The sequence below is a fragment of the Conger conger genome, chromosome 18 (genome assembly GCF_963514075.1).
Source record: "Conger conger chromosome 18, fConCon1.1, whole genome shotgun sequence".
NCBI classification, from domain to species: Eukaryota; Metazoa; Chordata; class Actinopteri; order Anguilliformes; family Congridae; genus Conger; species Conger conger.
In genome coordinates, this window is record NC_083777.1 from 30639095 (window position 1) to 30653448 (window position 14354).

Genomic DNA, 14354 nt, shown 5'->3' on the forward strand with positions numbered 1-14354 from the left:
TTGAATAATTGAATGTGCACTGCATATGCACTTTAGACTACAGCAGATTTATTGGATTCATTGTTACATTTCTTACACCCTCTCAGAAATAAGGTGACCGCAGAGGTCCATTTTTGTTCTTCAAGGAACAAATTTCCCAAATGTACCCTTGGGTTCTCCTTGGGTACAAATAAGTGTTTTTCCAAGCACAAAAGGGTATACATGAATTCTATATTGCTGGCTAGGGGTACAATATTATGTACCTACAGGGTACCACCCCAGCGACAAGCATTTGTACCATTTTTAGACCCCTTCCTAAACCTTTATTTCTGAGCGTGTGTGACTCTAGCTCTGTTCAAACTGAGATTTCTTCCCATCGTCAGTTTGGGTTTTTTTTGGGGGGGGGGGGGGGATAAGATAAGATGCAGCTGACCAATTTATACGCCTAAAGATGGTGAGCGTAGAGGTCTGAAATCATATATCATTTATTAAGGGAGTTAGCCTGTCAGTTTGTTAAAAAAAAGTTTAGCCAAAGACTTCCTGCCTTTTGGTTAAAGAAGATGTGTGATCCTGAAAAGAAAAGACTATTAGTCTATATTTGTTGACGTGTGTCTTTAGTGTCTTTGGTATAACCATCCTTCTCCATTTGCTAAAAGGACCCTCCTCCTCTGAAAGAGTGGACTTTATGGGGCTTTTTTCATATTTCAGATATCTCTGGACTGCTCTGGAGTTCCTTGGTGCGTGTTCTTGCTTTAGACCATGAAGCCCTGAAGACCCTATTGCTGCCATGGGGAAGCTGGCAGGTCACGAAGCCGGTCTACATATCTGAAATCCACCAACTGCCTCGGGAAATTTTACAATGTACCCTAAAACAAAAATATTATCAATCATTAAGTCCCTTTAAAGGGGTGCTTTCATCTGAGGAAATTGCCCTCGTTTTCTCAAATAGGACATGGGCTTCTACCGTAACAGGAATTGCTAGTAATGGTTTTTTAGGTTGTTTTAAACAAAAATTCACATTTTTCCCTGTTTCTCCCAATTTGGTAGCCAATTGTATCCTATTTCATCCAATTAGTGCTAGCTGGGGATACACCGCCTTACAGCCCCGTCCCTCGGCGGTCCAGTAGGATCTGGGACGTGTTCTCCAAGCCGTCTCGGCTCAAATAGACCGTTACTCTGAGGCACGCCGGCCCGGGAGCTGTTTGCGGCGATCCCACTGACCCTGCTGATCCCTCTAACCCTGCTGATCCCTCTAACCCTGCTGATCCCACTGACCCTGCTGATCCCACTGACCCTGCCGATCCCTCTAACCCTGCTGATCCCTCTAACCCTGCTGATCCCTCTAACCCTGCTGATCCCTCTAACCCTGCTGATCCCTCTAACCCTGCTGATCCCACTGACCCTGCTGATCCCTCTAACCCTGCCGATCCCTCTGACCCTGCTGATCCCTCTAACCCTGCTGATCCCTCTAACCCTGCTGATCCCACTGACCCTGCTGATCCCTCTGACCCTGCTGATCCCTCTAACCCTGCTGATCCCTCTAACCCTGCTGATCCCTCTAACCCTGCTGATCCCTCTAACCCTGCTGATCCCACTGACCCTGCTGATCCCACTGACCCTGCTGATCCCTCTAACCCTGCTGATCCCTCTAACCCTGCTGATCCCTCTAACCCTGCTGATCCCACTGACCCTGCTGATCCCTCTAACCCTGCTGATCCCTCTAACCCTGCTGATCCCACTGACCCTGCTGATCCCACTGACCCTGCTGATCCCACTGACCCTGCTGATCCCTCTAACCCTGCCGATCCCTCTAACCCTGCTGATCCCTCTAACCCTGCTGATCCCTCTAACCCTGCTGATCCCTCTAACCCTGCCGATCCCTCTAACCCTGCCGATCCCTCTAACCCTGCTGATCCCACTGACCCTGCTGATCCCTCTAACCCTGCCGATCCCTCTGACCCTGCCGATCCCTCTGACCCTGCCGATCCCTCTGACCCTGCTGATCCCTCTAACCCTGCTGATCCCACTGACCCTGCTGATCCCTCTAACCCTGCTGATCCCTCTAACCCTGCCGATCCCTCTAACCCTGCTGATCCCACTGACCCTGCTGATCCCTCTAACCCTGCCGATCCCTCTAACCCTGCCGATCCCTCTAACCCTGCCGATCCCTCTGACCCTGCTGATCCCTCTAACCCTGCTGATCCCACTGACCCTGCTGATCCCACTGACCCTGCTGATCCCTCTAACCCTGCCGATCCCACTGTCCCTGCTGATCCCACTGTCCCTGCTGATCCCACTGACCCTGCTGATCCCACTGACCCTGCCGATCCCACTGACCCTGCTGATCCCTCTGACCCTGCTGATCCCACTGACCCTGCCAAGTCCCTCCCCTGGAGCAGCGAGCCAATCATGCCGCTCCACGAGAGCCAGCCAAAATCAGCTTTTTGGCAGGGCCGGGAATCAAACCCCGGTCCTCTAACTATTTTTATTGAGAATTGACTCAGCCTTTGAGCGACAGAAGCTTGTAGAGTAACTCTCATCAATCCACTTGGATATTAAAATGAGTGGGTAATCTGAAATATTGCCTTAATTCTATATTTGAATTGGGAACCTTAGGATTCTTGGTAGAGCTTAGGTTGTGCCCAGTCTCGGCCCGCTGTGTTGAACGGCTTCGTGTCAGATTGAGGGCTTGGGGGGCGATCTGGCTGGATTTCCATATTACACAACGTTTAAAAAATGTGATGTTATGCATGTATTATGTAACAGGGCATCATGTTGAAAATTAACACCACAACACAGAATTTGAGTTCTACTTTTTATTCTTCCTTTTTTTTTTTTTTTTTTTTTTTTTAAAGAAGTTATTTTCAAATTACACACAAGGGAGAAAAAAAATAAAAGGTTAAATACAAAAAATGTGTTTGCTACATTGTGTCCATAAGGCTTTAAATATACAAATATTATTTATAAAAGATTAATGTTTTCCCCTGGGAAAGACTGTTTTAATTCAACAAGAATGCCTTCAAGCTTTTTTTAATCCACATTGGAACATGGAGTCACTTTGTTCAAGGGTTCTCTGTCCTGGGCTCAAAGCGGACAGAGGCTGGAGCCCTCGGTGTCCGGCCAGACTGGCCTGCAGCACTGGTGTCGTCTTGGCTGTGTAAGTGCACGGATCCTCAGTAGATCCTCAGTAGATCCAGGGGTGACGGAGCTCCTGAATGCGCCCTATCCTATGCAGTACTGGTCCTGTCTGAGGTCTGGGTCAGCACGACAATCCCACAACGCCCCGCTCATCTCTCGCTGCAGGTTCAGGAAGTGGTCCTTCTTTTTCCCGGTCCGGACCTCTTCCTCTGCTTCCGCGTCCGTCTCCGCAGGCATTTCTTCTTATTCCCGCCATTTTCTTGGATCCTTTAAAACGAAGAAGAAACCTCGGTCACACTCGCGATACGGTTCATGCGTTGCCATTAACCGATGTCGTTGGTAACATTAATTAATGACGGACAAACGCATTAAGCATGAAATGTACGTTTCGTCAGTCAATGCATTTGCGACTAACTTGTGTATTTGTATCACATGTTGTTTATACATTAGCAAACCATAGGATTAACTTGTAATTAGCCATTAACCATTAACAAATACTTTTTCATTGCAATATGAATTGGCAATAACTAATGTTTTTCTTGATATGAATTAACGATGTACAAATACATTAACAGAGCTGTATTATATTACATTACATTACATTATATTAATGGCATTTGGCAGACGCTCTTTTTTTAAGCTGTACAGATTCACTTCAGTAGTAGTTGGTTAACAACTACATTAGTTGCCAATTCATGGAACCTTATTGTAAAGAGTAACCGAAACACTAATGCACTTGTAATTTCACTGATCAGTGTGATTTGTTTTTAATTGAGATTCTGTCTTCGTTAGTGCTGAATGCTGCCTAAATGACATCAGCGCCCGGCAGTGGCAGCGCTCGAGTCCTATGGAACGCACGTGCCGCACTTTCAAGAAGACTGTGGATTTGAAATGAATTACGAGTCTCCTAATCCTGTTAAACCTGCGTTTTATGGACACGTTTGTGCTCCGACTATCAAATTTAATAGCCCAGTCTGTATTGAGGTTGTGAAGCGAGCGTGAGTGGCATGTCGAGTCTCTCACCGGTTCCAACACTTGAGCAATCTCTTTCCACGTGGCCCCTCCGGACTCAAACACACTTCCTTGTTGTTCCTCTCCAGCCGGACTCTGAAACGGCGGAGGAATGTCAATAAATGCAACAACACAGGGAATGGTTAAGTTCCTGAGTCATTCCCAAATTGGCAGTCTAAACGGTGTCAGGCTTTCATCTTTAATACTCACATGATTTCATCTGCGCTGCAGTGTGAGCCTTTGCTGATGACGGTGAAATCTGTGAGTTTTAGTCTCATGTTTGTGTACGTCGCCGGACAGGAGCATCTTGCTGGAACAAATGCACTCCCTCCCACCTGGGCTGTAATGAAAGTAGACATTTGTAATGGAACGTAAAGGTTCTCTCGCCTGCCCAAACTGGTTTTCATTTTAACTGTACGATATCACTTGACTTTCGTCTCTTTGGAAATGCGCCTTTAGTTTTTGTTTTTGGCGTACCTTAATACCTTTCGTGGGTAATAAGTTTCAGAAGATCGGAAAATTCGTGAAAGGATTCACAGCTGAAACGCGGTGTACAAATGCAAGCAGCTTCAACAAAGTAGACAGTAGGCCCTAACATAGCAAAACGTGCTCTCGGTATTGATTTAAGACTGGAGTGGCCGTTTTACGGCACAAGTTTTTGGTACACCAAAAAAAAAAAAGAAGAAAAAAAAAGAAAGGGTACATTTGAAAACTCAATAGCTACGCAGCCGGTCCCGGTCTTACCTTTGTAGAGAGTGATACAGAGCGTGAAAGCGAGGAGGACGCTGCGTGTGTACGGAGAGGACTTCATCCTGAAGCTGTAATGAGCTGCCTAACCTGTGCTCCGGTGTTTTATATAGGCATGACCTGGGATTTCCCCCCCGCCAAGCCCACGCTCCTCCCAGCCTGGGTCGCGCTTTCTCGGCGATCGGAATTCCCCCCAAATGTTATTCAGGAAAAAGGACCGAGGAAGGGAGAAAGTCCCATATCCGATGGCATTTAGTTAAACGGAAAGATGGTCTTAAATCATGCCCGATTAATTTGGATTGAATAGTTGGTTGATTTTTAACCTGACGCTCTTGTGTTAACTGTTTGACTGCACAGTGCTGATCCAGAAACCGTCTTGTAAAAACATGCACGCGTCGGTGCTTTGTAGCCTACGGCTCATGGTGGTGTCTGAAAACAGAGTTCATGTTAAACTGTAGCCTGCTACATAGCGGTAGGCTACCTATAATTAGGTCTGTAAGAGGCCTCCTGCAGAGTTAAGCCGACTTTCATTTTCAAAGCAGGCTGTCCTTGACGTGGCGGTTAAGCAGTTTGCTGTGGATCATTGTTATGATCCATAAACCGCAAGAAACGGGAGAAAATAAACCTGAAACATGAACGTGAAAATTAACCGTTTAATTTCCATATTTTATTATTCAATCTAAATCTACTGGTCGTTTAAACCTGTTTGTCTCGCAATTGTTTGTTCAATTCTATGATCATCTTTCAATTGTCGGATATTAAGGTTTTGTTGGTGCTTCCTGCTTTAATATAGCTAATGTCTGATTTGGCAAACAATGTTTTAAGTGTTGCCAAACAATTTCTTTCTTTTTTTTTCTTTTTTAAACAATCGCGCTAATTTAGAAATGGTGCCCAAGGCATTTTACCAGTTGTACAAAAATAGACACACTGGACAAATAAATAGGCTACACACAATGAGGCATTATGCCCACGTTCAACTCTGAAAGCAAGAGCTTGGGAAATGGGAACATGCGTGCAGAAATCGAAGTGAGAAGCTGTCTACAATGGAAAAAAGTCTGTCTTGTACACTATATTGCCAAAAGTATTCGCTTGTCTGCCTTCACACGCATATGAACGTGAGTGACATCCCATTGTTAAACCATAGGATTTAATATGATGTCGGCCCACCCTTTGCAGCTATAACAGCTTCAACTCTTCTAGGAAGGCTGTCCACAAGGTTTAGGAGTGTGTTTATGGGAATTTTTGACCGTTATTCCAGAAGTGCATTTGTGAGGTCAGACACTGATGTTGGACGAGAAGGCCTGGCTCGCAGTCTCCGCTCTATTTCATCCCAAAGGTGTTCTATCGGGTTGAGGTTGAGGCCGGTCAAGTTCTTCCACACCAAATCATGTCTTTATGGCCCTTGCTTTGTGCACTGGTGCGCAGTCATGTTGGAACAGGAAGGGGCCATCTCCAAACTGCTCCCACAAAGTTGGGAGCATGAAATTGTCCAAAATGTCTTGGTATGCTGAAGCATTAAGAGTTCCTTTCACTGGAACTTTACGTGGCCTACCACTCCGTGGCTGAGTTGCTGTCGTTCCCAATCGCTTCCACTTTGTTATAGTACCACTAACAGTTGATTGTGGAATATTTAGTAGTGAGGAAATTTCACGACTGGACTTATTGCACAGGTGGCATCCTATCATGGTACCACGCTGGAATTCACTGAGCTCCTGAGAGCGACCCATTCTTTCACAAATGTTTGTAGAAATAGTCTGCATGCCTATGTTCTTGATTTTATACACCTGTGGCCATGGAAGTGATTGGAACACCTGAATTCAATGATTTGGATAGCTGAGTGAATACTTTTGTCAATATAGTGTATATTTTAGTCTTGCAAGGAGACAAATAGCTTGTTTTAAGTTACATTTCACTTGTTAAAAATTGTTGAATCTAAAACTCACTAGTAGCTAAAACTCACCTCATTGGTAGGCTATTCTTTTAATGTCATTTAGCAGAAAGTGACAGAAATAAGATTGTTATAAGTTTCATATATAAGACGAACATGCTTGTTAAGGTTCGGCTTTGCAGTGTAACCTAGTGCTTCTTTCCTTTTGGCTTCACCGAGTAGCCTACACGGAATCATAGTTTAGTGTTTACTGGTCTGTCAGATGTGTTGGCTGTGCTCCGTCAAATTAAATGTTTGGGACGCATGCCATCAAAAGCAAACAAACTGCATTCGGCCCAAAAGAGGAAAGCGGGGAGGAAGTGCCCTGTCACTGTGCTGAACGCTTGGAAACGGCCCTTAGGACACATTTATTCACAGACTTTTGTAGATTTCAAAAAAAGAACACTTGGGAGGAAGGCATTTGTCAAACTCAGTGTTGCCTTGACCTTGACAAGCTCACAGAGGTCAGTTAAAAATTTCCACTGAGTTCTTGTTTATTTTTTTATTCGGTTTCTTCATACTTTCGGATTGACTGTCTCCTCTACCCCCCAGGGCCCCTGTCATGGCTGGTTTCCCCTGGCCTTGGGCCTTGTTCACACAATTATCCAGGTGCATTCCTACATAAGCCGCGTTTGTTCAGCGCGTGGCTTTTGTGCTTCGAAGTTTTGGTGACTCACCGGGAGGATCATGAGACGCATTCCCTTTCCTTTCTGGTTCCCAAGCTGCGGGGGAGGCTTTGGCTGCGCGCCCAGACGCACCACGTGATTTATTCTTACGCCGAACGGCTTCCAGTAAATGAGGTGCCCGAAGCCGATTCACATCTCTCCTCCTAACCTGGCCATATTTCAGCCGTTTGGGCCCGCCGGCTCTCCCTCGATATTGAGGAAATTTAAAACTCTCGCTTGACAGCGAGTTGCTGACCCAGTTGGCCTTGTGTTGCTTCCTTAAAGCGCAGTGCAGAGCTTGCCACATTCGCATGCCATTTCACTGCAGTGTCCTGCCATTTCTAAGGACAACTACCGTGTTACTATGACAGTACTGTGTCGGAAATTATGCGAATGTAATCCAAGTGTACGGATAACGCCAATTTAAACGAAGCATAACTCATTTAAAGTGAGTTGCTTTTGCATTTTTTTCATTGTTCTGCATTTTAGCTTTTATTTCCTCTTTTTGGACAGTTCATTGAACTGCATTTTATTTTATAACATAACGCAATGATGTAGGCGGCACGGATGGTGCAGTGGGTAGCACTGCCGCCCCACAGCAAGGAGGTCCTGGGTTTCCTCCGGGTACTCCGGTTTCCTCCCACAGTCCAAAGACATGCAGGTTAGACTGATTGGAGAGTCTAAATTGCCCATAGGTTCAGTTCAGTTCAGTTCAGTTTATTCTTTGTCCCAAATGGGCAATTTGTTTGCATCAGGACCACACACATACCACACAACAATAGGCATATAACACAATACAGACAGACAGACAGATTCTGCACAAGAAGCATAATAAATAGTTCAGTTGTGATAAATATTGGCAGTGCATTAAAAACTGAGTCATTTAAAATCAAGATACAGTTTCAATAAATATAAGGTAGATATAAAAAGAGGTAGTGGATTGGGGTATGGGGTCACTAAATGGACAAGCTCGAGCTCCAAAATACTGTAGGGTCCTCGCACGGGGCTCCAAATTATGTAGGGTCCTCGCACGGGCCGCCAAATAACGTAGGGATTTTACTGTCTACGAAACCGGGGCGCCAGTTAATGTTATGTAGCAGTATAACTGCAAAAAGTAATCAGTCTCATAAAATTACTGTTATCAGAAATATCTAACCACAAATTTAGTATTTTAATTAATAATTAAAATAACCAATATTAATGATTGAACATACCGATAACCTGAAGGTTGGAAGTTCTTCGAAAGACTGCTTTAACTCGGCTCCCATGTCTATGTGATTCCAAAACGGACACCGGGGTTTAATAAAATATATTTATTGGGTAGCACTGCCGCCCCACAGCAAGGAGGTCCTGGGTTTCCTCCGGGTACTCCGGTTTCCTCCCACAGTCCAAAGACATGCAGGTTAGACTGATTGGAGAGTCTAAATTGCCCATAGGTTCAGTTCAGTTCAGTTTATTAAACAACGTACAAACACAGAACAGATAAACTAACGGGAATTAGTAGGCTAAATTAGGGCGTGTATGTGTGTGTGGGCGCGGGCGAGCGCGCGTGTCGCTTGAACAAAGGAATGGTGGGAGTAGCTAGCTTGAGTAAGCTAGAGTTCTGGGTGTGGTAATGAGTTAGAGTTAGCAGTGAGAAGGGACTACTTGCGTAGTTTTACTCTATATATGCGCAAAAGACGGCGAATCAATTCACGTACATATATATGTAGCTAACCAAACGCATTACAATGGTAGGATGGTAAATATTGAAACACAGATTCACAAAAACAGTTAAGACTAAACTAAACACTGGCTATGCCTGAATGTTTGTTCTCTTACTGAGTCCATACGCATTGGATCCAAAAGGCGTGCTGTCCTTATAGGAGCCGCGATGGTGCTGTGAATGCGTGTCCTGGAGAGATGCGCAGGCTGGGGCGTCTTAGCCGCGCGTTGTCGTCTGGTCCACTCGGTTGCTGGAAGGATGTTCGTTGCAGTTGTTCTTTGGTGAGCTTTGCAGGGGTAAACTGATGTAGCGTTCCGCGTACACCAGTTCCACTCGCTATAGGCCACGAAGTTACCGCGAGGTAACTGGGTGTGTCCGTAGGCCTGGTAGTGCGCTGTGCAGCATTCAGCCTCTGTCCGAGTCTCGGAGCAGATGAGCTGAAGCGAATGGCCAAAAAGGGTGCGTCGAAGAGAAGAAGCAGAAGAGACAGAAGAGAGAAAAGAGAGAAAAGAGAGATCCCAAGAACGTGTCTTGCTCTTATACGGGAAAGTTTATGGCTCCCGCCATTACGGGATTGGCTGAACCAAGTTAGACGTCATTCGTGGTGGACGTCGCGGAATTTTCCTGTGGGAATGTGGAAGTTGTAGTCCCTACACTCTATAGAACAGTGTCGTCAATGTTTTATCCACCTGAAACTTAGCAAGTTTCCTGAGAGCAGAGAGTCTTTGTTGTCCTCTCTTGCACACAGAAGTGGTGTTCAATTCAAACTTCGGTCATCAATCAAGGTGCCCAGATACTTATAACATGATACCATATCAACATCCTGCCCCTTGATTACACTATGCACTGGAGCAGGGGGGAGGCGTCTGAAGTCTGTAGACATGTCCTTAGTTTTACTGATGTTAAGATGCAAAAAGGCATCTTCACACCAGGACACAAAGTCATCAATGACAGGGCCATGCTCATTCTCATGAGTATTCAACAGACTGACGATTACAGAGTCATCTGCAAATTTTATAATGTACCTGTTGTCATGTTGGCTAAGGCAGTCATTGGTATACATAATGTACAACACGGGGGAGAGGACACACCCCTGAGGTGAGCCGGTGGACGATGTTAGGGCACTGGACAGCACATTATTCACCCTCACCCTCTGAACTCTCTGCGTAAGGAAGTCAAGTAGCCAACCAGTCAGGCTTGGATCAAAGCTAAAGTTGCTCAGTAATTTCTCAGTTAGCAGGTGGGGTTGGATGGTATTAAATGCTGAGGAGAAATCAACAAAGAGCAACCTAGCATGATTCCCACTCTTCTCCAGATGTTTATTGAGAAGATTAAGTAGAGTGATGGTAGCATCCTGCACCCCCCTCTTGGCCCTATAGGCGAACTGAAAAGGATCCAAGAGGGGTTCCACCTTAACTAGGAGCTCAGCTTTAATCAACTTCTCAAAGGATGTGAGGGCAACCGGCCTGAAATCATTAAGGGTTTGGGGGCGACTGACCTTGGCAACAGGCACCACTACAGACTGCTTCCATAGAGATGGCTCCCTCTGCTGGAAGAGTGACAAACTGAATATGTGATGAAAGATGGCCTAACTGTTCGGCACACACTTTTAGCGTGCGGCCACTGATGTTATCTGGGTCAGGGCTTTTTTTTTTTTCTTTTTTTTGTTTTCTTTTTTTTTTTTTTTTTTTCGGTCTGCAGTGTTTAAAGCACCTAACAACACTATACTCATTGAAACTAGGGATAAACGGGGGGGGGGGGGGGGGGGATGCCAGGAGACTCCTCTTGAGTACAGAATGTCTGTTGCTGAGGTCATGTGGTATGAGTATGAGGTATGAGTGTGTGAGTGGATGGTGTGTGTGCCCTGCGATGGACTGGCAACCTTTCCCGGGTGTATTCCTGCCTTTCGCCCAATCTATGCTGGGATAGGCTCCAGCCCCCCTGCGACCCTGGTCAGGATAAGCGGGTTGAGATAATGGATGGATGACACAATGATAACGACAGGCCATTCAGGCCAGCAATGCTTTTATGCCGCTGTGTTTACATCTAGAAACGTATAAAGGGCTTGATCTACCACACCTTTTGCATTTTCTTGCAACTGTGAGAACTTTTTAATATGCAAATGAGCAAATTCCGCTGACAGGGCTCCCAAGGCCTGTCTCTTACTTTCTCCTCTTCCTCCTCTCTTCCTCGTCCTTCAGCTCCGTGGCAGTGGCCCTCACTGGAACACAGATTGAGGCGGGAGATGGACGTCGGTCAGACATCTTGCGTAAAAGTCAGCGAGGAACGGGTCATAACCAGGTGACACGGGATGCACATTTGACCGCACTGCTTGTGGGATACATTTGGACCATTGCTTTATGGGAATTGTATTTTTTTTTTAATGCTCTGTCAATCAATTTTGGTTTTGTTTCCCTTTCAGAACGGATCTCTTGTCCCTGCTGAGAACGTATAACTGCTACCACGAAGGCAGGAGCTTTCAGCTGCACAGTCGAGAGGTATGTCCCCATTGGTCGGTGTGAAAACTGCACAGTCAGACGGTGCATTCGCGTTGGATGAATGGCAGCAGTCCGTATGGAGGTTTTGCAGTCGAACTGCGTGTTTCCGTCGGTGGATGCTGACGTCAGCTGTCGTCGCTGCGGAGGTAAACTGCGTTTCCCTCAGTGACCCAGACTACCTTTAGTGTTTATGGAAAGGTAATCGCCAGGTACAGTTTTCCATGTCAGAGTCCAATGCTTGTCTGGTGTAGGCGTGGCCTAGTGTCTCTATATGTGTCATAAAGCTTCATTGTTCATTGTTCTTCACATTCCCAAACATCTGCCCCAAAGGAGGGGTGTCATGGCCTCCTGTTACCACTCACAAAAATAAATAATACTTATTTAAGCTGCCTTTTTTGACGAGCATACACTTTTCTTTTACGATAAACTGCAAGCTCATTCGTTTATTAGCTGGCCTTGGTATATGACTTAAGAATTGCATGTTCAACATATGAAGTCATTTCGGTTTGTCCCTTAGTTTGTTATTTTGGGGAATTAAGGAGAAACTGGAAAACACTTTTTTTTTTTTCTAACGTTTCTCCTGCCGAGCTTTGGGACTACAGGGAGAGAGGGCAGGAAGGGGAGTTGCATCATGGGTCTTGGAATTCCCCCAACTGTGACATCACATGATTAATGGCCAATGGGGTGAAGCAAAACTGGTCCCTGTGGAAAACAAGCGGTTTCTCCTGCTGCAACATGTTGGTCCCAGAGATTCCAGAGAAGTCCCACATTTCCCACCCAATGCTAACATGAACTTTGATAACACAGCTGCAGTTCGATGTTTTGGAGGTTGTGTGAACACTCTTCAAAGTTCACTTCATATCAGGAATATTGTGTGAGCTCTTTAAAACACTGGTGCTAGTAATGTAGCGGATCGACACCCAATTATACACCTTTAAAAAGAAACCGTGTAATTCAATCGTTTATTCGTTGTGTCATTGTGGTGAGGTTTTTGCCGTTGTTTGTACTGTGTCTCAGGAATGTTGGTCAGTGAGTGCCGATCTCTGATAACTAAGATCCGCCTTCTCAGAAAATGATTCACACGTTATTGTTAACTTGAGCAAGTTGAGTAATTTGTCTATCTTTGAGGGATGAGATTTTACCTGTGCTTGTGTGTTTTCTGGGGCATATTCAGTGCTGTGAAAAAGTGAAAGTATTTGCCCCTTTCCTTTGTCACACGTGAATGGTTTTAAATCTTTTGACAAAATGTATTACGAGACAAAGGGAACAATTATTTATTTAATGAAAATGCTATCAAACACCCAAATCTCCCCTATGAAATGGTAATTGCCACCTTAACTTAGCAACAATAATTTCATCCAAATGCTTCCTTTTAAGACAGTTCTGCTTAGAAGAGTGGGCTAAAATCCCACGAGAACTTGTTCATTAAATAAATGAAGTAATTATTATTATTATTATTATTATTATTATTATTTTTGTAAATGTGTTTTGTGTTTACTCAGGTTGCCTTATGTCTAATATTTCATTTTGTCCTAAAGATCTGAAACCATTCAGTGTGACAAATAGGCAATACGAGAGGAGATCAGGAAGGGGGCAAATACTTTCACGGCGCTGTATATTATGCGACTCTTATCTAGCCAGTCATATCTTGACCTTTGTGTTGTCTTCAGGTATGTATACACCCTTGCACGCTGAGGACCGGGGTTCGATTCCCGGTCCTGCCGAGTTTGGCCGGCTCTCGTGGGAGCAGAGTAATTGGCTCGCTGCTCCAGAGGGAGGGACTTAGCAGGGTCAGCTGATCACCACACAACAGCACCCCGGGCGCCTCGGAATCGCGGTCACAGGCATGAGACGAGACGGCTTGAAGAAGGCGTGTCGCTCTCCTTCGGGCCGCCGAGGGACGGGGCTGTAAGGCGGTGTATCCCCAGCTGACACTAACTGCATTAGATATGGTACAGTTGGCTACCAAATTGGGAGAGAAAGGGAAAAATTAGAAATATGTATATATATTTCACTATATACACAGTGTTAAAACCAGCCTGCACTGTGCCCACCTGTGATTAAAGCCTCTTCATGAAATTTTAAACCCTAAATTAATAGTTCTAATGTAGAAGCAACCTGCCACTCATTAAATCAGTGAATAGTTATTAGTTAATAGATGTCCCGAGAGATTTATTATTTTGCTGTAATTGATATGTGGCTCTCTGTGTACCCATATGGTGTACCACAAATGTAGATTTAAGGGGTTTTCACTGTTGTTAAATCCTCTTGGAAAAGAGTTACATTTATGATTTTGCTCTTGACCTCAACAACAAAAAGGGATACTTTAATATATGCGTGGGCTTTTTGATATGCAGTACAGAATCAATATCTGTCCGTAGTGCACAGAAGGTATTGCAGGCTTTTGTTGAAGTTTCTGGCAGCAGTCTTCACAATGGCATGTGAGGATGTTTGGGGGCCTTATTTTTTAAAACTGAAACAATATATGAAATAACCCCAGAAAGGGACATCTGCCAGTCCAGCTACGTCACACGGGACATTGTTCGTCCATTAGCTGGCTAATGGTGGATACCTTGCTAGCGGGTGGTCGGCCCACCCTAGACATGCCTATAAATTGTCTCAATCATCATACAGTATTTTCTGGATTGACTGCAGATGGTGTTCACAGTATCTCTGCAGAAAAA

General features: G+C 45.0%; 2 protein-coding genes across 2 annotated transcripts in view; one reads left to right on the forward strand and one right to left on the reverse strand.

Moving 5' to 3' along the window:
- The window catches only part of rassf4a (Ras association domain family member 4a), an 84399-nt gene that overhangs the window by 50856 nt on the left and 19189 nt on the right, over positions 1-14354 (forward strand). The window contains exons 2-3 of the mRNA XM_061227444.1: positions 11374-11473; positions 11595-11670. Of these exons, the coding sequence (XP_061083428.1) occupies positions 11418-11473; positions 11595-11670 (132 nt within the window). The 5' untranslated portion in view covers positions 11374-11417. The remainder of the gene's footprint in view (positions 1-11373; positions 11474-11594; positions 11671-14354) is intronic.
- On the reverse strand, positions 2840-5019 carry LOC133118570 (growth-regulated alpha protein). Its single transcript, XM_061228672.1, has 4 exons — positions 4873-5019; positions 4339-4468; positions 4141-4224; positions 2840-3384 (listed from the first exon to the last, which is right to left on the reverse strand). The coding sequence occupies exons 1-4, from the start codon at positions 4937-4939 to the stop codon at positions 3285-3287; spliced, it is 381 nt and encodes a 126-aa protein (XP_061084656.1). The 5' UTR covers positions 4940-5019; the 3' UTR covers positions 2840-3284.